The 25181-nt window shown below is 38.6% G+C and overlaps 1 protein-coding gene across 2 annotated transcripts; it reads left to right on the top strand.

The window, feature by feature from the left end:
- Positions 1–83: 83 nt before the first annotated feature.
- Positions 84–25008, top strand: gca (grancalcin). Of its 2 annotated transcripts, none has more exons than XM_003226237.4 (8): positions 84–264; positions 7122–7298; positions 12984–13053; positions 15707–15750; positions 16889–17036; positions 18709–18822; positions 20192–20250; positions 22916–25008. In XM_003226237.4, exons 1-8 carry the CDS (start codon positions 241–243, stop codon positions 22940–22942), a joined length of 663 nt encoding a protein of 220 aa, XP_003226285.1. In that variant the 5' UTR covers positions 84–240; the 3' UTR covers positions 22943–25008. The 2 variants fall into 2 exon arrangements, with proteins under 2 accessions (XP_003226285.1, XP_008117189.1); XM_008118982.3 differs by lacking the exon at positions 84–264 and adding an exon at positions 8676–8777 and having other exon boundaries at positions 7159–7298.
- Positions 25009–25181: the final 173 nt, after the last annotated feature.

The following is a 25181-nucleotide window of genomic DNA, read 5'->3' as shown; positions in this document are numbered from 1 at the left end:
AGCGAGCGATCGCTTCAGCCAATCGGAAGCCGCCTGTACGCGAGGACGAACGCGAGAAGGCAACTTCCGCTTCTTCAGAGGACGGGGCCTAAAGAAAGGAGGAAGCCGTCGTTGGAAGGGGGGGCGTCGCACGGGGGCCGCTGAGGTAGATCGGAATCCCACTGGGCGCCTTCGAATCCGGGCCACCGCTTCCTCCCCTCCCCCCTCGCTCTGTTAACGGTCTTCTCCCGTAACGTCGCCATGACGTATCCAGGTTTCGGAGCGGTGAGTAAGGAACGCGGCGGTGATTGGAGGGCGGCCCTGTCCGTCTCGCTTGCTTCCCTCCTTCCTTTTTCTGTGGCGCCGCGGCCCAGCTGTTTTCCTCTCGTTTTTGTCTTTCTTCCCGCTCTCTACCTGGCTGGCGGCTCCCTCAGGTGGCTCGAAAAACACGAGGAGGAGGTCTTTCGCAACCCCGGCCCTCCTGTGTAGGCCCTGGGCCGTCCATTTTTCTTTTCTCAGTCTTCCTTCCCGAAGGCATTGGGGCATGGAGGCGAGGGAGAGGAAAGGACAGCCAGTCCCAAGAAGGGTTGCCATTTTAAATCCCCCACACACTTCTGCCTCTACAGCCGGCCCTCCATATCCACGGATTCTGTATCCACGACTTTAAACAAAATCACAAAGCCAACATATTATATAAGGGGCACCATTTTACCACACGATTGTCTATATATATAAAAGAGTAATGAAATTTCGGCCTAGGACAAAACAACACATCCCAGAAACACTAAACTTGGCAGCACAACCCCTCATCCATGCCTCTACGTTCATATAACAAAAAGAAAAGAAAAATAAAGTCCTAATTAGAGGGAGAAGAATAATTGTTTTTATCTGATTGCTGCCAGTTAGAAGGCTAAGCTCTGCCCACTTGGTCTCCTAGCAACCCACTCAGCCCAGGGGACAGGCAGAGTTAGGCCTCACTTAAGCCTCTTCCACACTGCCTATAAAATACAGATTATCAGATTTCAACTGGATTACAGTATATGGCAGTGTAGACTCAAGGCCCTTCCACACAGCTATATAACCCATTTATAATCTTGTATTATCTTCTTTGAACTGGATTATCTTGACTCTTCACTGCCATATAATCCAGTTCTAAGCAGATAGTATAATATTATAAATATAATATGTAATAATTACTGTGATATAATAATACAGAACAATATAATCTCTAAAATCAGGACAGTAAATAAAGAACAACACTCTGAAAGCATAAGCCACAGCAACGCGTGGCCGGGCAAAGCTAGTATATAATAAAGCTTGAGCCTGCACGGTTTTGGGGATCAACTCAGGGATACCAAACCCCAGTGGATATCTAGTGGCAGCAAAATACGGAGTGAAAGTTCATATCTTATTGCTTATTTATTTATCCCTAGGGGGAGTCAAAGCGGTTCATAACATAATACAGAAGAGTCTCACTTATCCAACGTTCTGGATTATCCAACGCATTTTTGTAGTCAATGTTTTCAATACATCATGATATTTTGGTTCTAAATTTGTAAATAAAGTAATTACTACATAGCATTACTGTGTATTGAACGACTTTTTCTGTCAAATTTGTTGTATAACATGATGTTTTGGTGCTTAATTTGTAAAATCATAACCTATTTATTTAATTTATTTATAGCATTTATATTCCACCCTTCTCACCCCAAAGGGGACTCAGGGCGGATCACATTACACATATAGGCAAACATTCAATGCCTTTTAACATAGAACAAAGACAAGACAAACATAGGTTTTGAGCGGGCCTTGAACTCATGACCTGGTCAGAGTGATTCATTGCAGCTGGTTGCAGCTGGCTTGCTCTCCAGCCTGCGCCACAGCCCGGGCCCTAACTTAACTTGATGTTTAATAGGCTTTTCCTTAATCCCTCCTTATTATCCAACATATTCGCTTATCCAATGTTCTGCCGGCCTGTTCATGTTGGATAAGTGAGACTCTACTGTAAACGGCAAAGATTCAATGCCTCACAACAATATAAAACATTACAAGTCTAAAAGCAATACACATAACCATAAATTAGCTCATTAAAACTATACAAATCATCAAATGCGCCATAAAGCATTAAAATCTCGAACATTAAGGCATTTAAAAACATTGCATTGATCCCATGGTTTCCTGTAGCTGTTTACATATTGCTGTCATTCATAGAATACCTTCTTACACAGCCAAGTTTTAAGCTGTTTTCTAAACTCCAAGAGGGAGGGTGCTGGTATAATCTCGCTGGGGACAGAGTTCCACAGCCGAGGGGCCACCACCGAGAAGGCCCTGTCTCTCGTCCCCACCAATTGTGCCTGGGACCGAGAGTAGGACCTCCCCGGCTGGTCTTAATGCTCTAACTTGTTCATAAAGAGAGATGTAAGCTGGGCTGGAACCATTTAAGGCTTTATAGGTTAAAGCCAGGACTTTGTGCTCAGTAGCAAAATGGCAGCCAGTGGAGCTGATACAACGGGGTTGTACGCTCTCCCTGTACAATGCTCCAGTAAGGAACCTGGTTGCTGCTCATTAGAATACTTGATGCTTCTGAACAGTCTTCAAAGGCAACCCCATGTAGAGCTCGTTGCAATAGTCTAGTCAAGATGTAAGGAGAGCATGGGCCACCGTGAATTTTTCAATTTATCTTAATTGAAACAATAACTGTTGCTCTCCAGCTATTAAGCAACAGTTCTTGATGGTAGGATCCAGACTAAATTCCCCATCCCTGTTTAAATGCTTTGTGAGATTAAGGCTTGACTGACATTGCAACCATTCTTCTCAGTATCCTTATTTCTAAAGGCATACAGTTGTCACTTTGTATCCACACATTCAACAATCCACTAAAATATGTTAGAGAATAAATGGCAAAAAGGCTACCCCTCTAATCTGCCTTGGTCAGACCACACCTGGAATAGTATGTCCAATTCTGGGCACCACGGTTTAAGGGAGATGTTGACAAGCTGAAATTTGTCCAGAGAAGGGTGACTAAAATGATCAAGGATCTGGAGAACAAGCCCTATGAGGAGCGGCTTAAAGAGCTGGGCATATTTAGTCTGCAGAAGAGAAGGCTAAGAGGAGACATGATAGCCATTTATAAATATGTGAGGAAGTCATAGGGAGGAGGGAACAAGCTTGTTTTCTGCTCCCCTAGAGACTAGGACACAGGACAATGGCTTCAAACTACAGGAAAGGAGATTCCATTGGGAAGAACTTCCTAACTGAGAGCTGTTCAGCAGTGGGACTCTGAGTGTGGTGGAGGTTCCTTCTTAGGAGGCTTTTAAGCAGAGACTGGATGGCCATCTGTCGGGGGTGCTTTGAATGGGATTTTCCTGCTTCTTGGCAGGGGTTAGACTGGATGGCCCATGAGGTCTCTTCCAACTCTAAATCTATGATTCTAAGCATATCCTGGTTTTCTTGTTTTAAATGGCAAAATACTATTTCACTTTGCAATGGGACTTGAGCATCCAGGAATTCGGTATTCTACAACAATGGCTCTTAAACTTGTCCAGCCATGGAGACCTTTTTGAAGGAAAGGTTTCTCATGGAGCTCCAAAAATGTTTCCATATTATATATAATATACAGTTTTAACCAACATAAACTTAATATTTCAGTGGCCCAGGGGCCGTCTAGTCCAACCCTCTTCTGCCATGCGGGAAAAACACAATCAAAGCACCTCCAACAGATGGCCATCTAGCCTTTGTAATAATAAACATAATAATAGCAGAAACCCCAGAGGCCATCCAGTCCAACCCCAAGCTGCCATGCAGGAAAAAACACAATCAAAGCATCCCCTGATTGGTGGGAGGGAAATATGGTTTTGGAGCTAAAGAAAGTGTGTGTTATTTTTTTTGGGGGGGGGGTCTGGGCAGAGAGAAAAGGAGTCTGGGCAGCAGGGGAGGAGAAAGTCTTGCCCTAGTGGTCCTTCCACACAGCCATATAATCCAGAGTATCAAGGCAGATAATCCACATCTGCTTTGAACTGGATTATCTGAGTCCATACTGCCATATAATCCAGTTCAAAGCAGATAATGTGGATGTTATAAAGCTAATTTGGAAGGCCTGGGAGGATGTCGGTGCTGCTGCTGCTTCTGGCAGCTCAAAACTTTAATTTCCCTGCATTTTTCAGAAGAAGGACAGAGGAGGGGTCGGGAGTGCAGTTTGAGAACCCTATTCTACAAGACTATTTCTGTGAGGGGATTCAATTAAGATAAGAGTGGCTAAGAGATCGTCTTGAGGCACATTATGCACCAATATAATTGACTTAACTACTAAATCCATGTCAGTATGTGTGCACGCGCTTTCAGGTTGCCTATCAACTTACGATGACACCATGAATTTCAAACTGCTAGATTGGCAGAAGCTGGAGCTAACAGCGGGAGCTTACCCCACTCCCGGGATTTGAACCGCCAGTCTTTCAGTAAGCAAGTTCAGCAGCTCAGCGGTTTAACCCACTGCACCACCGGGGATATTCTTAGGCAAGGGTTATTCAGAGCTGGTTTTGCCAGTTCCTTCCTCTGAATTATAGCCCACAGCCCCTAGTATTCATTGGCAACCTCCCATCCAAGTACTTACTAGAGATAACTCTGCTTAGCTTCCAATAGGATTCATATACATTACATCTGTTAGGCCTATTCCTTTCTTTCTTGCTTGACAAAGTTAAGCATCATCAAGACCCTTACGAAAACTTATATCACATGGTTTTTGGAAGGATCTTGGTAGTGCTCTGGTAATCAGTTTCTAGTCTTGTGTAGTGATTTCAATGTTTGACTAAGAAAGAGTTGAAAGCCCTGCTCAGCCATGGAAACATACTAGGTTACCTTGGACAAGTCACATTCTCTCAGAACAGGGCAAATTCTGCTAAAAAGCCCTGAGATAGGTTCATTTTAGGTTTGCCAGAAGTCCGAAAATACTTGAAGGCACAAAACAACAACAAAAATTTCTATCTCATATTTTTGGGCATGATTAGAAAATATAGAAATGGTAAGTTGAGGAAAATTATCTTGGTTACTTAATGTCTACCTGAGAATAAGCCCCATTGGACTCTAGAACATATTTCGGAGTGAGCATGTGTAGGATTACACTCATTTTAACAGTGAGGGTCAAAGTACAGGCAATTCCTGAGTTACAAACATCCAACTTATAAACAACTCATAGTTAAGAACAGGAGTGAGACAACAGGAAGTGAGAAATCTATCCCTTGGAAGGGAAATTCATTCCTTAAAGAGTTATCATGAGGAAGAGGTTTCTGTACTGAAGATTAATCCTTGTTTCCACCACAAGCCAAAATTTTCAAAATCCAGTGATCACAGGGACAGATAGTGAACAGTGGCACAGACAGCAAAACAATGTTCTCCAAAGCTTATATCTATAGATAGATAGATGTGTATGTGCATCTGGAGTTACACTTAAAATGTACCAGTTCTAACTTACATACACATTCAACTTAAGAACAAACGTACAGAACATATCTTGTTTGTAACTTGTGGACTGCCTGCATAGGCTTTTAAAATGGGTAAGTAGTTGTTCATCTAGCCTTAATATTAGAAATGCCTTGCATTTTATAAATAGTCGTTATATATAACTTTTAATGTTTCTTTATGAATATGTTATATTCCTAATAATACTTCAGTCTTAAATATTTAACTTAAATGTTACATATATAAAATATTTTTAAAATAAACCTCATAAAACTGGAAAATTATAACCATTTTTATATTCTAGTAGCAAAAAAAATAATTCAGTTGGTATCTATATTAAACAAATGATTTTTGTGTTCAGACCTGGGTCCTAGGTTATCTCATTATTTACAAATATGCATATACAAGTATTCCAAAATCCGAAAGCTTTTCTTGTCCCAGGCATTTTGTGTGAGGGATATGAGACAATAGTAAATAGCAGAATATTTCTAAATTGGACTTGTACATTGTTTTCAGCTATCACAGATAAAATAGCTGAACAACCTAGCCTTCTTCTTGTTGCTATAGTTTCTAAATACTATTGGAGAATTTCATTTTGCCAGCACTTCTTTTTATTGGTTTTTCAAGTTTCATCATTAGGACCAAAAGTTTTGATGTGGGGGGTGATAGCTGTGGGGTTGTCTAGATGTTGAACTATAGCTCTACAAATTCTCATCATCAATGGCTATGCTGGAGAACAGTTGGGAGTTACAGCTTAGTAATAGCTGGAGAGCTGCATAATTCCCACCCTCACCTTATTTCATGGAAGAGCTGTGTGCATTTTATTTCATGCCTTACCTGTTATAGTAATGAACCCTCTCACTGTATCATTTGCTTAGGGACTAATCGTTTAGAAAACCTATTTAAGTAATAATAATAACAACAACAACCCACCTCTCCTTGTGGCTTGAAGCGGGATACAACATCATTTAAACAAAAGATAAAACACTATTAAAAGACATACAACAAGATACACGGAGTTAAAATACAAATTAAAATCCAGTGATGAAATGCAGATTATAATTCACACTTTTAAATTGACAATATACCTACTTTACTTTTTTCTTGAAGTATTCTTGTGACAAAAAGATGCAGTAATATTACCATGTTTCCCTGAAAATAAGACAGTGTCTTATATTAATTTTTGCTCCCAAAGATGTGCTAGGTCTTATTTTTGGAGGATGTCTTATTTTTCCATGAAGAAGTCACATTTATTGTTGAACAAAAAAAAATGAACATTTAATATATACTGTACAGTAGTTGTCATCACAAACCAGCATAACCAGACAAACTGAATCCTATCAAGAGTTTCTTGTTAATACCATTATTTCCATGTACAACAATCTATGGTACGTACATTTACCGATCCTGCATCCTCTGGTATTCTGTTCATCAGGCATGCTTCCAAGCAAAAACTTTGCTAGGTCTTACTTTCAGGGGAGGCCTTATATTTAGCAATTCAGTAAAACCTCTAGTAGGTCTTATTTTCAGGGGATGTCTTATTTTCAGGGAAACAGGGTATAGGAACACATTATTTTCTATGTATAAGGCACTTTGATCCAGTAAAAATAAAATTATTGATCCCTGGCATTATATGTTTGTACTGAGCTGGTAAATATGGTGAAATATGTTTCTTCTCTTTCCAAAAGTATGGCGCATACCGTGGTCAGGTGCCAATGCAAATGGCAATGGGCCAGCCAGTCCCTGGAGGAGTACCAAGTGTGGCCCATGGTGGATCTTCTGGATATTCTGTTTACGCTGGTGCCTATGCTGCTGCTGCTGCTGCAGATCCCTTGTGGACATTCTTCAGTGCTATTGCTGGACAAGTAAGTTCAATCTATTATCCTAAGGTTTTGAAAGACTGTTCCTTGTTTAGCTAGTTTTAGTGTTAGAAATAAAGGGGTAATATTTTTGGGATTAATTAAACAGCATGTAATGAGTTTGGAGCACTCTCTGTATAGCAGTCTTATAAATAAATTTACAGTATTTTCAAGCCTGCAGTATTCCCTCCTCCACAGCTAACATGGAAACAGCCTCTTAAGAGGCTGTTAGAAAAATGTCTTCTAGCAAGCAGTCTGGGAGAGTAGGTACAGAATTTAGGGATGGTATTCTATTAGTCTATGATCACAGACACCAGGCTGTCTGGGAGAGGAGAAGTGGAGTGATCCATTCCTTCCCCATCCTTTGTGTTCATAACGGTCTTTATCTTTCGCTGCCTAGCACTAGATGTGTTGTCATTGATTTGCTGCTTGAATAAAGGCAAATGGATGACAGGCTATGGATTGTTCTCTCTTTTGGGGAGGGGTTGAGTTGGAGAGAGGGAAATTGTGACAGCAGAGCTGAAAGCTGGCCAGGGTATGTGGGCTCTAGTCCAATTGCTCTTAACTAGAGCAGACTCACTGAATCAATCAACACATGGAATTCACATTGATTAGAAGTTTCTACTGTAGTTGGGAGTAGCCATTGGATTTAGGTACTGGGAATTAGCTTTCCATATAGTAAAATACTGGTTTGTGAATTCAGTCTCCCTTGATAGATTTAGGTATTCATTCTTCTTGCACCTCTTCCAAAATCCTTATATGTCTATTTATTAGGGAGTCTGCACGTTTCATATTGCCTATTTTAAAACAAAAATGATTGTTTTCCTTCCATATATTTCTGTCCTGAACACAGGTATTAAAATCAATTTCTTGTTCTTAGTTAATATTTTGGCTATATGAATACAGATTCACATGCATCTGCTTCATTGCCTGGTTATCTTAGTAAAATTACTCATTTTGAATACTCTTATGTTAAGAATCTCACTGTAAGGGTTTAATGTAGTGTGGGATATGCCTTTTAAATTTGTTAGTTCAGTGTCTTTGCTGAAAATCATATTAAAATGATCATATTTACAGGGTGTTGTAGTTTATTAATATGGGGAAGTAGTTTCAGCAAAATAGTGCTCATTTTTCAAGGTTGAGAGGATTATATAGAATAAGCCTAGTTATTAGTGAATGAATATTTCAATGGAGAGCTTGTGAGATGACATTTTAATCCTATTTTTGAGTCTATATCAGGTTTTTGGGTTGGAAGAGTTGTGTGCATTCTGTATGGCTAGCTATTTTGTAGAGAAGTGCCAGATATTTAAGTGATCTGGGCAAAAGAACTGGTTAAAAGGTTATAGTAAAGATTCACCAAAGGGCATATGCATGGCCCCACAGGTCATTGGTCTCTAGAACGTTTTGGGACTTGTGATGCCAATATGCATTCTGTCAAGAGTGTGGATCTGCAAAGGCAATATTCATGAAGAACTCCAGTTTCAGGTGAGTAATTTTCTTCAGATATTCCCTCCCACCTTTGGTATTTTAATTTTTATCAATGTTTAAAGACATGTTTGGGTTTCAATAAGCACATCTTTTGAGTTAGTCATGGTCAGATATCTTCGCCACCATAAAGGATACCATTTCAGATTTTAGTCTTTTTGAAATTTTCAGAGTGATCCCTTAAATCCCTTAAATAAGTACATATTTAAATTGTTTATGTGTTAATTCCCAAATTACAATGGAGTTTTAAGACTTGCTTTATGAAAGCTATTGGTTCTGCATGTAATAGACTCACTTGAGTCCTTCATTTGTAGAGTTAATGAATTAACCATGATTTGTAGTCTGAAACAAGGACTGAGTAAGGATTGCCCTACCTAAATAGTACCCTGAAGCCTGATTTATGTCATTACTCCCTCTTAGAGTACACTTGCAGAACCTGTAGAATTGACATGTTAGTTGACTTACTAGACTATCATTGATTCAGTAATTCTGCTTTAGTGGTAATAAAAAAAAAGATTTTGGGATCTTAGTCCATGAAGGTGCATGCAGGTAGGAGCAACTAATACATACTAGTTAGTCAAGGGAACTGTAGATTGGCTTCTTACATGTGCCAATCCACTTTAAGTGCCAGCAGCCAGATTAAGTGAATGAAGGCGATCCGTTCAGCTTTCAGTTGGAGAGAGGTGAGCATTTCCACCCCACTCTTGCCAACCAGTGAGACTGAGATAAAGACAGGAATCCTATTTTTGAGTCTTACAGCCTCACTGGCTGGCAGTAGGGGAGTGGAAATGATGACCCCCCCCCCTTTCACCACCACCAGAAGCTGAATTGATCTCTTTCACCTGACAACTACTGGTGCTTCAAGTGGACTGGGATGACATTTACTGAGGTTTCTAGTACAACTACAAAGTGTCAACGAACGCAGACGAGTTATAAATTGTAACTTACATATTTCTAACTGCAATACCAAATGACAGCCAATCTCTTTAAACATCTATTCTGATGGGTTGAGGATCTAAACCAAATTAAATCTGAGCTGTAAGTTTAGAGGCAAGTACTTATCTTTCTTATATCCTTTATCTGGATATAAAAGAGGAAGATACTTTTAATATGCATCCAACTTTATCAGCAATAGGATGCAGTCTTGATTTGATTAAATAAAGGGATATAGTGAGACGCCACACAGAAAATGGCTTCAGTTTTGTAGCACTTTTTTTCTTCTCCATTTTGTTTTACTAGTTGCATGAAACAAGTCTTCTGTCACTTTACAAGCTTTGTGTATTCTCTAGTCACCTGGGCAGCTGACAAGGAAATGTTATCTGGTTACCAGAACTTTGAGAATTACTGAAATATGCATACACAATTTGTGAGCATGCCCCATTGAAGCAATGAAAAATTGAAAGGAGTTTTAATTTAGATTAACAAGTAGAGGAAAGAACATGATGGATGATTTTGGAAACTGGTGTTTTTTCCTGGTATTCTCCAATCTCTTTCCTGGATTGGAGAATACAGAAAAACGTTATATAAATGGGCATTAGTATCACTACTGATGAAATGGTGGGCCATCTTGTGCTTAATTCCAGTAGCCACTTGCCCCACCAAGTTCCAGCTTTGTGACTGACATACTGACCTTACTGAAACCAAAAAGGAATGGGGAGGAGGATATTAATAATTGGAAAAAATACATCATTTAGCTTTTACTTTTGCTATCTTTTTGTAATGATGACAAAAGAGGACTGTCACTACTAGATAGCTGTTCCAAAGCAGCATTTGTTTGCTTCACTAGTAGCAGTTATTGTGATGCATTAGATACTACAGAAGTTGTTTAGTACATGACATCTTTTCACTAAAGGCATGGTTTACTATAGGCCACGAATCTGAAGGCTATAAAGACAGTGGCTGTATAAAATAGCTTCCCACTTGCTTTTCTTAGAGCAACCTTTCTGTAATCTCAGCCTGTCAAAAAAAATAGATTGAAGTCTTTTGGGTGGATCTCAGAATTCAGATTCTTTTCTTATATTTGAAACAATTAAGAAATGTTTTGATAAAGAGCAACTAAATAGGAATTGTTGGTGATCAGTATTGGGGAATATAAAAATTTATTATCTGCAGAGAAACAATAGGCCAAATAATGAACACTACATAAGAATGCAAAAGGTGTATGCAGGCATTTCTTCCACTGAGGAAAGCAAGAAAGCTTTGTATTTACAAGCAGCTTCATATAACAGATATCCTGAGTTGTGCTATTCATCTAAAATAGTGGCTTGAATGTTCCTTTATGTATCACATTTTGCTCCCTCTTTGGCAAGAAAGACAATTTTGAAGCAGCAGTACCTTTGTATTAGTTACACATTCAAAACAGTGGTTTTCCAAATTTGTGCCTACAGTGAATACTTTCAAGGTTCGATTAACTGCTAAAGAAATGCATGCTGAAAAATCCCTGTCTGTAATGGGTTTTTAGAACATGTTCTAGAGCACACAGCCTGGAGCACTGATTAGACTGGTTTGATTCTTCAAAAGCTAAATTTGTAATTTTAACTCACAAAGAACTAAAGTCTACTGAATATAGTGAAACTTGCACTGGGTAAATAATTAGGATTGCATTGAGTGAACACCATTTGAATGCCACTGCTTTAGAAGAACTGTATGTATAAGGAATAAAATTTTCCCCAAACCCAAGTTTTAAAATACGTTAATTGCTGACCTCCATATTTTTTTCTCAATTTTAAAGTGTAATATTTTAGTAAATTTAGTTTTTTATAGGAGGAATAAACATTCACTCCTGAAGTCCCAATCAAATAAGCACAATATGTCATCTTCCATGTAGCAAGACCAGTGGGGTGATGGAAGCGTGGGCCTTGACACTCAAAAGAACTGATCAGGTAGAAACTTGCAGTAACATGGATATTGCTTTTGGAGGGGTGGGTGAAAGCAGCACAAAGATAATTTTGAAGTGTTGCATTGTAGTCAATCAGTGAGACTCAGAAATGTATTTATCAACATTTCAGTTTCCCTTTTTCTTGTTCCCTCTGAGCTTACCCAATGAAATTGTTTTCTTCTTAGAGGGTAAATGCTATAAGTAATTTATACAGTTCTACAGTACTGAATTCTTTGCTCTTATATGTGCCACAGTCTGCTAGAGATATTTGACATACCTGTAAGTATACAGCTTTTAAAATAGTGCTCAAGTTTGCATGCTTTCTTCTGACTTTTAATTGGCAATTTGCAGTTTTTTAAATCTAGCTTGGAGCAAAATTAGGCTGTTCAGCTTGTAATAGCTCTGTTTCTGATTAATGGCTTTTGAGAATCCTATATTGCATTTGCAGTTTCAGACTACTAGAATTTGAGTGGGATGAAAGTAAGAAGCTATATCGTTTACAATTTACACCCCATTGTACACATTTTCATTGGAGAAGCTCACAAACAGCTTTCATTATATTTATTTTTAATTTTTTTGCTGTAAAATCAAGTTGTGGGGAGGGGGTGGCATAAATTATACAGTAACATTTAATTTGTTTGCACGTGAGTATTCCCATTTTGGGTGGCTGAGTTTTTTGTGTCAGACGTGATATCTTGCCAGGATGGTGCATTGATATACCATCTAGTTGAAATGCTATGTCTCATTCTACTCAGAGCAGATACTCCTCTTTGGGAAAGTTTAGATTATCAGTGAAGGACCTAATTTACACTTTTTTATGTAAGACATTTGTTTGTTTGAAATAATGTGTGTATTAACATGTAGATGTCTTCTCAACTTCTTTGACTTGTTGGTTTTGGATCACTTGTATGCAACTAGATTGATGCCAACACAAGAAACCGCAGTGAATACATAGGGTCAGCCTGGAATGGAGAAGAAAGCGGAGGGGAAAGCCCTTTCAGAAAATGGTTTGCTAAATAGTTTAAAAACTATACTTGAAGCACTTTTAAGAAAAAGTCATTCAACACTTATGAAAAAATGCCAAGCAATCTCATATGAAAAATCTGTTGCTACAAGGTGTCACTGTAGCTCTATAAGTGCTTCATTAAAATTTAGACTTGAATATTCATTGTAGTTAGTATAATAGAACTTAGTGCTTGTGAAGTATTCAGGTTCTGTAAATTGTGGTAAAGTAATTGGCTGATTCTGCAAGATGTACACACTATATTTTGTGTTACTAAATGAGCCAGTTTCCATGAACCACAAATCTCTATACATTCATTTTACAGGATGGGGAAGTGGATGCTGAGGAGCTACAGAGATGTCTAACACAGTCCGGAATCAATGGAACTTATTCTCGTAAGATTTTATTGCTTCTGAGCACAATATGTTTAATCTTCAAATACCATTGGCATTCTTAAAGGCCTAATCTGTTACCTTCTTAATATAATAGCCTGATAGTAGCATTCTTCAATGGTTTTTGTTCTGTTGTTTCTTAGCATTGGGAAATGTTTATATTTAGATGATACTACAGTTGTGCCTCAGATGTGCTTTTTTGTGTAAGGTTCTTGCAATATGTGCAGTGCAATAAAAAAAAGACGCTGTCAGCTAAAAAGTGTACGGTGTAGCTTTAAATCCAAATATGCATTTTTGTAATGCAGCAAAGTTGCCTTGAACCGGGACAGAGTTCCACTGCCGAACGGCTCTCACAGTTAAGTAGTTCTTCCTCACGTTCGGGTGGAATCTCTCTTCCTGTAGTTTGAAGCCATTGTTCCACGTCCTAGTCTCCAGGGCAGCAGAAAATAAGCTTGCTCTCTCCTCCCTATGAATTCCCCTCACATATTTATATATGGCTCTCATGTTTCCTCTCAGCCTTCTCTTCTGCAGGCTGAACATGCCCAGCTCTTTAAGCCGCTTCTCATAGGGCTTGTTCTCCAGACCCTTGATCATTTTAGTCACTCTCCTCTGGACACATTACAGCTTGTTAACATCTCTCTTAAATTGCAGTGCCCAGAATTGGACACGGTATTCCAGGTGTGGTCAGACCAAGGCAGAATAGAAGGGTAGCATGACTTCCCTGGATCATAGACACTATACTTCTATTTATGTAGGCCAAAATCCCATTGGCTTTTTTAGCTGCTGCATCACATTGTTGGCTCATGTTTAACTTGTCCACGAGGCTTCCAAGATCTTTTTCGCAGGTTTTGCTGCTGAGCCAGGCGTCCCCCATTCCATTTTTTCTGCCTAAGTGGAGTATCTTGCATTTGTCCCTGTTGAACTTCTTTTTGTTAGTTTCGGCCCATTTCTCTAATCTATTAAGATCGTTTTGAATTCTGCTCCTATCCTCTGGAGTATTAGCTATCCCTCCCAATTTGGTGTCTTCTGCAAACTTGATGATTATGCCTTGTAACCCTTTATCTAAGTCATTAATAAAGATATTGATCAGAACCGGGCCCAGGACAGAACCCTGCGGCACTCCACTTGTCACTTCTTTCCAAGATGAAGACGACTCATTGATGAGCACCCTTTGGGTTCGTTCGCTTAGCCAATTACAGATCCACCTAACTGTAGTTTTGCCTATCCCACATTTGACTAGTTTCTTTGCCAGAAGATCATGGGAGACCTTGTCAAACGCCTTACTGTAATCCAGATACGCTACATCCAAGGCGTTCCCTGCATCGAACCAGCTTGTAACTCTATCGAAAAAAGAGATCAGATTAGTCTGGCATGACTTGTTTTTGATAAATCTATGTTGACTATTAGCAATAACCAAATTCGTTTCTAAGTGTTTGCAGACCACTTTCTTAACGATCTTTTTCAGAATCTTGCCTGGTATCGACATGAGGCTGACCGGATGGTAATTATTTGGGTCGTCCTTTTTTCCCTTCTTGAAGATAGGGACCACATTCGCCCTCCTCCAATCTGCTGAGACTTCTCCCGTTCTCCAAGAACTCTCAAAGATAATTTCCAGTGGTTGTGAAATAACTTCCAGTAGTTCCTTCAATACTCTTGGATGTAGTTGATCTGGCCCTAGGGACTGAATTTGTTTAGAACGACCTGGACAACTTGTTTTCCTACTTATGGTTGGATTTCCCCTACTCCTTCATCCATTCCATGTTGCTGAGGTTGAGGACGGCTTTCTTTTTGTGAGAAAACTGAGGCAAAGAAGGCATTAAATAGTTCTGCCTTTTCCCTATCCCCTGTCAGCGTCACCCCATCTTCTACTCACAGACGCCCTATCGCCTCCTTGTTCTTTCTTTTTCTTTCTTTGATCAATTTAAAGACTCAGAACATTTACATTATTGACTGAGCTTTGGAATGACCTGCCGGAAGAGATTTGACAATTAAATGGGCTGTCAAAATTTAAGGCACAATTATCTCTTCCAGCAGGCCTCCTCAGTCAATTTTAAACAATGAATTTTAACTTTACATTTTATTAGTATTGGTGCTTTAATTTTTGTCTTATGCATTTTAATGGTATTGTATTTTATCTGTGTATTATTATTATTATTTCATGTATTTTTAAACATTTTGGGCTAATAGAACTAGAAAAAGCCCGTGGTGACACAACACATTTTTATAATGAATTATTGGATAAAGAATTTTTATAAATAATTACTGGATTTTCTTAATCTGTTAAAGAAGCATGTTCATTGTTAAGATCTTAACTATTTATATGATCTCAATTTACACTTAATATCTTAAGAATGTTTTCAATTCTCTAGTCTTTTTAAAAAGTTGCTCTTTTTAATTTAAATTTTATACAATTTTCCATTCTCATGTAAATCTAGTATGTTGTATAGATCCTTTTAAACAGAAATTATTTTCTCTGAATTTCAATATGAGTGCCTGTTGTGACAAGTTATCCGTTGTTTTGCAAGTGATGCACTTAAATTCTTAGTATTTATGAATTTCATTATGTTGGGGATTATGATGGTTTCAACAGTGCTGATTACAGATGAGATCAATATAGCTAACCCCAAATTAATATATCTTCTGCTTGTAATTTCAGCATTCAGCTTGGAGACGTGCAGAATTATGATATCAATGTTAGACGTATCCTTGAAGTTCTGCTTTTCTCTTATGGAACTGTAAATTTAGATTTGAATTAACCCGATTAGATACTGTTTCCTGGGCCACAGAAACAAGAGTTTAAAGGAGTAAGAACTGAAGCGATTACTTTTTTCTGTTTTATAAAGTGGTGGAGATGAGGAAAGTAAAGAAGTTGAGCTGATCTGGGCCAGTCTGACAAAGTAAGTTAGCTAAGACTGCTGGAGATTATGTCAGAATAAACATGTTGTGTCAGGTTGTAAAGACACTTAAATACTTTAGAATATGCTGTAGAACATTCACTTCATGTCTGCTGGCTGTAGGAACAGAGTCATCAGAATGGTCTGGCACTTCATTTCATCATACACAGGACCGCCCTGATGTATTTACTGCCTGAGTGAAATATAAAAACGTTTGTCCTCCCCATTTGTAGTATAATACTAGAAACTTACTGGAGTGGTGGCTACCTTCCTCTTTTGCATCTGAAGACAGCAGGATTACAACTTCAGAAGCATATATAAGATTGTGTTCCACCATCTTACCAGCAGCTTCACTGCAGAATATACTTTATGTTTGAATGTCTAATTGCAGAATAAGTTGAAATGACCTGGTCTAGATATAACATTTCTGGCTTGGTAAAACTGAATAAGCAGCATGTGGATATGCAGATCTTTGCTTTGTTAACAGTTGCTATTTTAAGTGGAGCTAGAGTAAGAATAAGATGCTGTAACCCTCTGGAGCGGCCGGTGGCACAGCGTGTTAAAGCGCTGAGCTTCTGAACTTGCGGACTGAAAGGTCGCAGGTTCGAATCCGGGGAGCGGAGTGAGTGCCTGCTATTAGCCCCATCTTTTGCCAACCTAGCAGTTTGAAAACGTGCAAATTTGAGTAGATCAGTAGGTACCGCTCTGGCAGGAAGGTAACGGCATTCTATACAGTCATGGCCTAGGAGGTGTCTATAGATAACGCCGGCTCTTCAGCTTAGAAATGGAGATGAGCATCAACCCCCAGAGTCGGACACGACTGGACTTAATGTCAGGGGAAAACCTTTACCTAACCTAATCAATTGTAAGAAAGTTCTCAAATTATATTTGAACACAGATGTCCAGTTAACTTTCTACAGAATATTTCTTAACTGAAAAATCAGAGAGAGAATACTGGGAAAATGGGATACAATGAATTCAAGGAACTCTGGGCAGCTCTCAGTGCTTGGAAACAAAACTTCATGATGATAGATCAAGACCGAAGCGGAACGGTGGAACTTCATGAATTGACTCAAGTCATTGTTGCTATGGGTAAGGCACATTGCTTTCATGTCTGGACAGCAAGTGTTTTGTTGGAAGACTAGTAGGGGTGGTTATAGAGGAATAACTGTTTAAACGTATTTTTAGTATTTCAGCCATGAGGAGAGGCAGGTCACAAATAAAATTGATGATGCTGTAAGATAAAAAAAATCATTGGGTGAGTCATGGTATATTTAGTGACCCCATTTAGAATGGCGTAGTGGGAGGGTGTAAAAAGGCCCTATGTTGAAAGAAGCAGTGATCAAGTGTGTTCTATCCCAAAATTAGCATATGCATGTCTTCTATTGTGGGGTATTTTGTGATGCCAGTAAATACCCGTATATCTGTCCCAGGTTAATGGAATCAACTATTGTCCAAGAGAAATAACATTATGGTTTCTTTAAAATGGCCTGGGATAGTTTTTGTCCCAGTATGCTACATCCGTTGAGACAGAAAGTATTCTGTTGTCAAAAATCAATAGACTTGTTGGGACTCTTTGTAGAAAAAGAATAGTACATGGCAAATGACTGAAAATGAAAATCTTTGGTTCATTTGCTTTGTAGAATTAATGCATTTTGTTACTTTTCTGCCATGGCTTCATGCTATGGAAACCTGGGTTTTGTACTTTGTTGAGGTATCGGTGCTCTTTGGCAGAGAAGGCTAAAAACTCTGTAAAACTATAACTGCCTCAATTCCATAGCCTTGAGCCATGGCAGTTAAAGTGGTGGTGTCAAACTGCATTAATTCTAAAGGGCATTCTTTGATTGCAACTGTATCAAATATCATAGAATGCCTACCAAACATTAGAATGCTCCTTCTTCGTCCATGAAGGTTGAATTAGGATTGTTACAATTTTACCTTGATGTTTATACTAACAATGAAGCTTAAAACAAATTGTGAGCATAATGCCTTCTTCATATGGGAAGACAGTGATGGAAAGTAAATCCAGGGCTAGACAATAGAGGTAGTAAGTCCATGACATGTTAACAAAGATTTCTGACATTTGGGAGCAAAATATTATATAGCCCATATTCTGCCATCGACACAGAAATGTTATCATACAGACTACATGTTTATATAGTGGGCAAAATATAAAAGGCTATTCATCTTCCTTTTAGATGAAAGAAAGGCTGACTGATTAGAAAGCTGCTTAATTTTATTCATAATCATCACAGCAGATGAAGCTTTGGAAACCTGTCTCCAAAACAGTGTGAGAATATGATCTATAGTAGTAGAGTAATGGTCAGTTCTTAATGTATTTTTCTCTGCTCACCGTTTCCATTCTGCAAAACTTCCCCAGTTGAGGCTTTAAACTCACATACCTACATTGCCAGTTGGAGAGGAAGGTTAACGACTTCCGGCCCACCTACCTACCAAGTTGTCCCAGGATGCCTGGGAGAGGTATATTTTCAGTCCTAGATCTCCTGCCAAATATGTAGATGTGAGCCTTGTATCTGTCCTAGCTCTAGAAAGGTAGGAATATAGATACAGCATACTTTGGAATTCTGTAGTTGCTAAGTACCGCATGCAGAAGGAAAATATTAAACTTAACGTGACTTTTTATGTGATGCTTTACTTGTTCTTCAATGACCCTTCAATATGTTGAAAACATGCAAGTTCTCCTAAGCCTTCTGTTCTGAAATGAAACTTACAAATGTACTTTCCTGCCACTATCTTGTTCTAGGCTATAGACTAAGCCCACAGACCTTAATTGCCATAGTAAAACGTTACAGCAAGAATGGCAGAATTTTTTTTGATGACTACGTGGCTTGCTGTGTAAAGCTTCGGGCTTTAACGGGTAAGCTATTTTATTAGTTCTGTTACGCATCTTTTTAAAGAAAGAAAGATCATTTTAGTCCAAGTTTTGTATATGTCATTTCTGGTAAAAGGCGTGAAGTAATATTAGTGAGGTATAAGGTATGCCACCTCTAGCCTCCTTCACACTATACAGTTATAGCACTTGGATGCCATAGCAATACCCTATCAAACACTGCGATTTGTAGTTTAGAGATGAGTACGTATTTAGAATTCTTAGTCAGAGAGCTCTATAACCTTACAAAACCTCAAACCCCTGGATCCTGTAAGATGCAGACATGATAATGAAAGTGCTATCCAAGTACCATAATTGAGTCCTGGGGAAGATAGGTTTGCATCAAAAAACCCAATTTTAAAATGACAAAAGATTCAGGACATAATGGCACCAACAACACATAGACTGTTATTCACTACACATTGAGTATTCCTTTTACATAATGCTTGGGCCCAGAAGGGAATTATATTTTAAATACTTTTGGATTTTGGAATATTTACATATACTGAACGGGAAATCTACACACAAAATTCATTTGTTTCACATACATCTTATACACATAGCCTGAAGGTAATTTTCTATACTGTAGTTTTAGTATTGTCGTGCATGAAAGAAAGTTTGTGTATGTTCATTTGAAACCATCAGAAAACAAAGCTCTAACCATCTCAGCCACCTGTGTGAACAATTTTGTGTTTTGAAGCATTTTGGTTTTTTGGATTGGGAATGTTCAGTTCTAACTGGTTGAGCAGGTCTGCTATATTCAGGACTAACAATACCATTTTGGCTTTAGTGAGAAAATTGTGAATTTGAGGTGAGATTAACTTCAATGAAGTGAAATAAAATTAAATGACTTGGATATAAATATTTTGCCTGAATAGAAAGAAACTTTGACATGAGTGAGGCTGCACAACCAGATTGCCTCTATCACATGTCTTCAGATGATCCTTTCTATCTCAAGATGATGATGTGGAGTGAGGAGAACCCAGAAAAGCACTCTCATGTTTGTAGAACTCAAATCAATCTCTTGGTCCATCCCAGGGATTTTGCTGTGCTACTCAAAGTATTTTTAATTTTATATCCACTTCAGTTCTAATGGGTTGATAATTACCTTTAGCATGTTTAACAGCTACATTAAAAATGCAGCAAACAGGGCAAAATATTTAAAATGACATGACTCATCCAATTAAAAAATATATGTTTTTTTTTGCAATCCAGCTGGTCGCTGTTAATGTGCTAATGAAAGAATGTTAAGAATCCAGTGAATTCCATTTACAACCAGTGAAGATTAAACATCTAGTTTAGTATTGTATCTGAGGATTTCAACAATACTAATATGCCAAAATTTTCTTTTTTGAAGACTTTTTCAGGAGAAGAGACAGCATGCAGCAAGGCATTGTTAATCTTGTCTATGATGATGTAAGTAGTAAAACTACTTAATGACTATTTAAACTCTATAGGAATCTAATTAAATAGGATTGTGCATTTCGGTTAAATCCCAATCCATTTTAAGTGTCTCGAATTTCAGCGTGGCCCCCAATCCGTTTTCGGGAGCTTCCAGAATTCGGTATGGTGAGAATCCGTTTTTCTTTATGGCAGCTGAAAGATCCGGCCCATTGGTGGCAATGGGGAACTTACGAGGCTTCCCTTTCCATCATTTTTAGGGCAAAGGCTTAAGAAATCCTGCTTCCTGTGATCCTTTCTTTCTTTCAAGGAGACCTGGGTTTAAGGCAAGGGTTTAAGAAACCACGCTTCCTGGGATCCTTTACCTTCTGACTTTAGAGGAAACTTGGGTTTCAGGCAACAGGCTGAAGAAATCACTAGGCATGTGCAGAAGAACATATGCTTTGTTAAAGTTGTTTCTATGCTAGAGGAGATAAGGTGCATGCAGCGCTCTCCTTGCAGGAGGCATTTTCCAAGGCATTTTTAGGCAGCTTCCCAGGGAAGGAAGAGGGATCAGTCTGGAGATATCATACCCTGGGCTTCCTTAAAAAGCCCTCCCTTCTCTCTTGATTTGGACGTGCCAGAACTGGTGCCTTGCTTAGGAATACCATTTCCCCCATCACTCTTTGATTCTGCCTCCAAATCAAGAGAGAAGGGAGGGCTTAAGAAACCCTGCTTCCTATGATCTTTTACCTTCTAATGGCTGCCTCCCCCCTCTGGACTCCATGTGTAACCGAAAGAAACTGAAAACAGTCGGATTTCGACAGTTGTTGTTCTGTTGAGACCAGAAAAAAATGGTGGCGGAGCCCATACCATTATGGGCAACTGAACCAGCTGAAGACCGTTTTTGAAAACGGATCCATGCACATGCCTATTATTAAATAAAGGGCCCTACCTGACATTTTCTTGGGTATGTATTTGCTTTTTTAATGTATTTTGCATCAAATTGCTTATTCTGCTTCTTTCAACGTCTCATGTAGGACCCTGTCTCATTCTCATTGCTTTCTCCTAAACTCCTTACTTAATGAACTGTTACATTTCAAATTTTGATTAGCCAATCAGACTTGATGTTTGAGAATATTTAATGTAGTGGAAACCCGTTATAGGAATGCCAGTTCAAATCACCTGATAACACTTGAAAACAATGTACAAAATCAAAATGCCTTTCTAATGCCTTTAATTAGTGTGTTTGTTAATTTGGCCTTGACTGAGTATAGTCCTAACTAGCTGTTTGTGAAGAAGGTAGTCTTCTGTGTAAAATTCTGTTTGAATTGTTACTTCTTCTCTGTGAAACTGTTTGTAGCAATGGAATGAATCTGTTTGAGCATTCATTTGTTCAAAACAGCATGTTGATTCCATCTTTTAGATATTACAAGCTTTATCTTGTTGAGGCATGGAAGGGAAGGAAGCCAGATCTGAAATTTAAACCAAGTACAGAATTATTGTGTAATGGCCATACTTTACCACTGTGTGTAGCCTTCGGCCTGCAAAGATACGCTTATACAAGAAGTAGACTTTTATGGTGTCTTAAATAGCTATGTTATTTTCAATACTGAGCTTTGCTTCTTGCACATAATAATGATAATGATGATAATATAATTTTATAATTTTGTTACCTGCAGGGTACAACATAGTTAAGACACAGATACTTTACAACACTGAAATAATATAGCTTAAAAAAAATTCTTAGTGTTTTGATTTGTAGGCCTTTTCCTGGGGTTATTTGGGGTGTTTATTCAGAAAATTGCATAGGATGGACCTCATCAGCTCTAGTTTCTTAAATATGCTGATCATGATTTTCTATGGGTGAGCAGATGAAGTTTTGGATATTTTTTCTTCAAATATTGTCAAGTCATGGTTTGTGTAGCCTGTGGATACAAAGGGCCTGTTTATATAATAAAATCTATTGTCATTTGCTGTTTCCTTTTTTGTTTTGTTTTGCCTCTTAACTTCTGGAGTTCAGAGTTGCATTTCTAAGAATGAAAAGGCTCTTTTATTTACAGAAAATCCTTTGATATAGGGGAAATTTTTGCTAATGGGAGGTAGTGGAAAGTTTTAACTGCTGAAAAATCCCTAAAGGTCTGACTCCAATTCCTGTGCTGTACCAGAGTGCCTCCAATCATCCAGAGCAGATCTTCAAGAGGCATAAGAGAGAATTTACAAAAATTACTTCTTCTATTTGCTTTATTGGGCATGTTTTGTAATTGCTCACAGGATCTCTAGATTCAATGTATTGTCTTTCACTATTATGTCATATTAGAAAGGAGGGCGAGACAGGTGGTGACCTAGAGTGTTCTGGAGGACTCTCAGCCGCCGCATGCCTTCCTCGAGCCATCCTCCTGGCGTAAGGATGGGGCCGCTCATACCCTCCTTACACCAGGAGGAGGGCGAGACACATGGTAGCTGTGAGCACTCCAGAGGGCTCTCAGCTGCTATGTCACTTCCTCCCCATCTTCCTCCCCCACCGTGTCCTTCTGCAAGAAGACAAGGAAAATGAGGAGGGCCTGAGTTAAGCACCCAGAGGGCCACATCCGGCTCCCAGGCCTTAGTTTGCCCATGCCTTGTGTATTCTCATACTTCACCCAGTTAACTACCTTTTCTAAATACCAATGTTTATATTGAACTTGCTTTTGTTTTTCAGTTCTTGCAGTGCACCATGGCTATCTGAGTGCCAATTATGGGGAAAAAAACATCCATGTATAATTTCAACTGCTTTGAGAAAACTAACTGAAAATTCTGTGACGGGAAGGCTGCCATTGATTTTCCACACTTCTGCCTGCTAATGCATCATTTCTGTATAAATATCCTTGATTTTTAGTGTGTAGTTTGACAATAAACAAGTATTCACATTTTACAGGAATCCTTAGAAGTGTGCCATTCTTTATGCATATGGATGGTAGACTTTTTATACCTTGGGGTTACACTCTCAGGATTGTTAAAAGGGAACAATCACATTTCATGTAACGGTTATAAACAGGGTTCAGCTTATCTTTAAAGTGGTCTGGCCTAGTACCTGTTTGCTTAAATTGCAATAATGATTGGCCACGGTGGTCATTCTAGGGTTCTGCAACATCAGCTATTTCATGTGCTCTGTGCCTGTGAAAGACTCAATGCTGGGTTGCGAAGAAAGGAATAATTCAATAGTTGTCTCAAGTATGTACTTAAAACAAGCCTTTGGCTTTTTCATCTTCTGAATGTTCAGTAGATTTATTTGCTGTAGACTGGTAAAACATATTGATAGTGCAAATTATATTTAATGGTAGATGAACACATCTTGCTTTTTTATCCTCCTGAGGAATTTTATCCTCAGAAATGTGTGCGATTCTTTCAACCACCCATTTCTCCCTTTAAGCTTAAATGTTTGGGAATCCCCTACTGGATGATTAAAAGAATAGTGTGTGTGCATGCCTTCAAGTTGCCTGTTGACTTATAGCGACTCCATGAATTTTTTAGGGTTTTTGTAGGCAAAGAATACTCGGAGGTGGTTTTGCCAGTTCCTTCCTCTGAAATATAGCTTACAGCACCTGGTATTCATTGGCAGTCTCCCATTCAAGTCCTAAGCAGAGCTTACCCTGCTTAGCTTTCAAGATAAGACAAGATCTGGTGCCCTTGGGGTATTTGGGCAGAAAGGAATAAAAAGCATGCATATACTCAGCTTCTTGCCTGAAACTCCAGCAGTTAGTGGATATATCCTGTTGTGAATGCTAATAATGGCTAGTTCCCTCCTTGCACATTTTCTCTTATCAGGAAATAGAACCATTGACTATGGAGAAGCTGTTGGTGGGATACAATTTCTGACATTAAGATGTCAACCAAGATTATTCAGCATGTTCCCACCCTCTCTCCAAGCATCCTTGCTTCCAAATGCAGTATGCAAATTGGGCCATGGCATTTCCCTTTAAAACAAACAAACTTTCCAGGCTTAATCTTTAACCTCTTCATGACTGGTGGTTTTTTTTAAAGTGAAACTTCAGTTTAGTATAGCAGGTGAAAGATGGCCAGTGTCCAGTGCCATAACTATTGTGTTTTTCTGCTTTGGATCCTGTTATGCTCTATAGACTTTCTTTGTTAAGTTCTTTATTTCTGCATAAGGCCTTTTCAGTACACTCAGTTAATCCACAAGTGGCTCACCGACTTTTGTAAAAAAGAGCACAGTTGGATGGCCCCTCAGATATTGTCATTAGATGCATATATTGATATTTCTTGACATATCTAATGGCAGAATTTTAAGTTGCAGACTTTGGCCAACTTGGAAGGAAAGGATGTATTGTTCAACTGCCAAACTAAAGACCACAGTCCATCATACTATAATGAAAATGTAGAGTCAATTTGCCTGACTATTGTAGTACAACTTTCTAATGCTAAGGAAGATGGTTGTTAACATGGAATCAGTAAGATGCATATAATGCTTTAGTAATTTATGTCTTGCTGTATTCATATAGTTTTACTAGTACATTGGGTTTTTAAAACATTGTCTTGCATTATCTCAATTTCTGTAACTTGTTTTGGCCATTTCAGTTCAAAGTTCTGAAATCACTCGCATTATTCCATCTGCGTATTTTGCTGTTCACAACTGTCATATAATAGCTGTAGATTATCTGCTACATAGAGATTTTCAGACTTAATGAAATAACTGGATATTGTTCTAACTGTATAAGTGCTCTTGTAGTAACTATTTTCAGTGCCATCTGAGGCAATTGTTTGGAAATAAAATGTGGCGCTTGCTTTGTATTATTTCATGCTAAGGCTGTCTAAATTTGAAATAATAGTCTTTGAGAATAGTTTTAATTCTATAAGTTTTCCAATTTCCCTCCAATCTTAGATTGCATATAAAGGAGAAATACCATCATTTTGGGTGGAGCATGAAATGTGAAGTAACATTTGGAAATTGTCTAATATGAAGAGTT

Source organism: Anolis carolinensis, chromosome 1 (genome assembly GCF_035594765.1).
Source record: "Anolis carolinensis isolate JA03-04 chromosome 1, rAnoCar3.1.pri, whole genome shotgun sequence".
NCBI lineage: Eukaryota > Metazoa > Chordata > Lepidosauria > Squamata > Dactyloidae > Anolis > Anolis carolinensis.
Note: the sequence above shows the minus strand (reverse complement) of the source record. Positions and strands in the feature narration are given on the sequence as shown.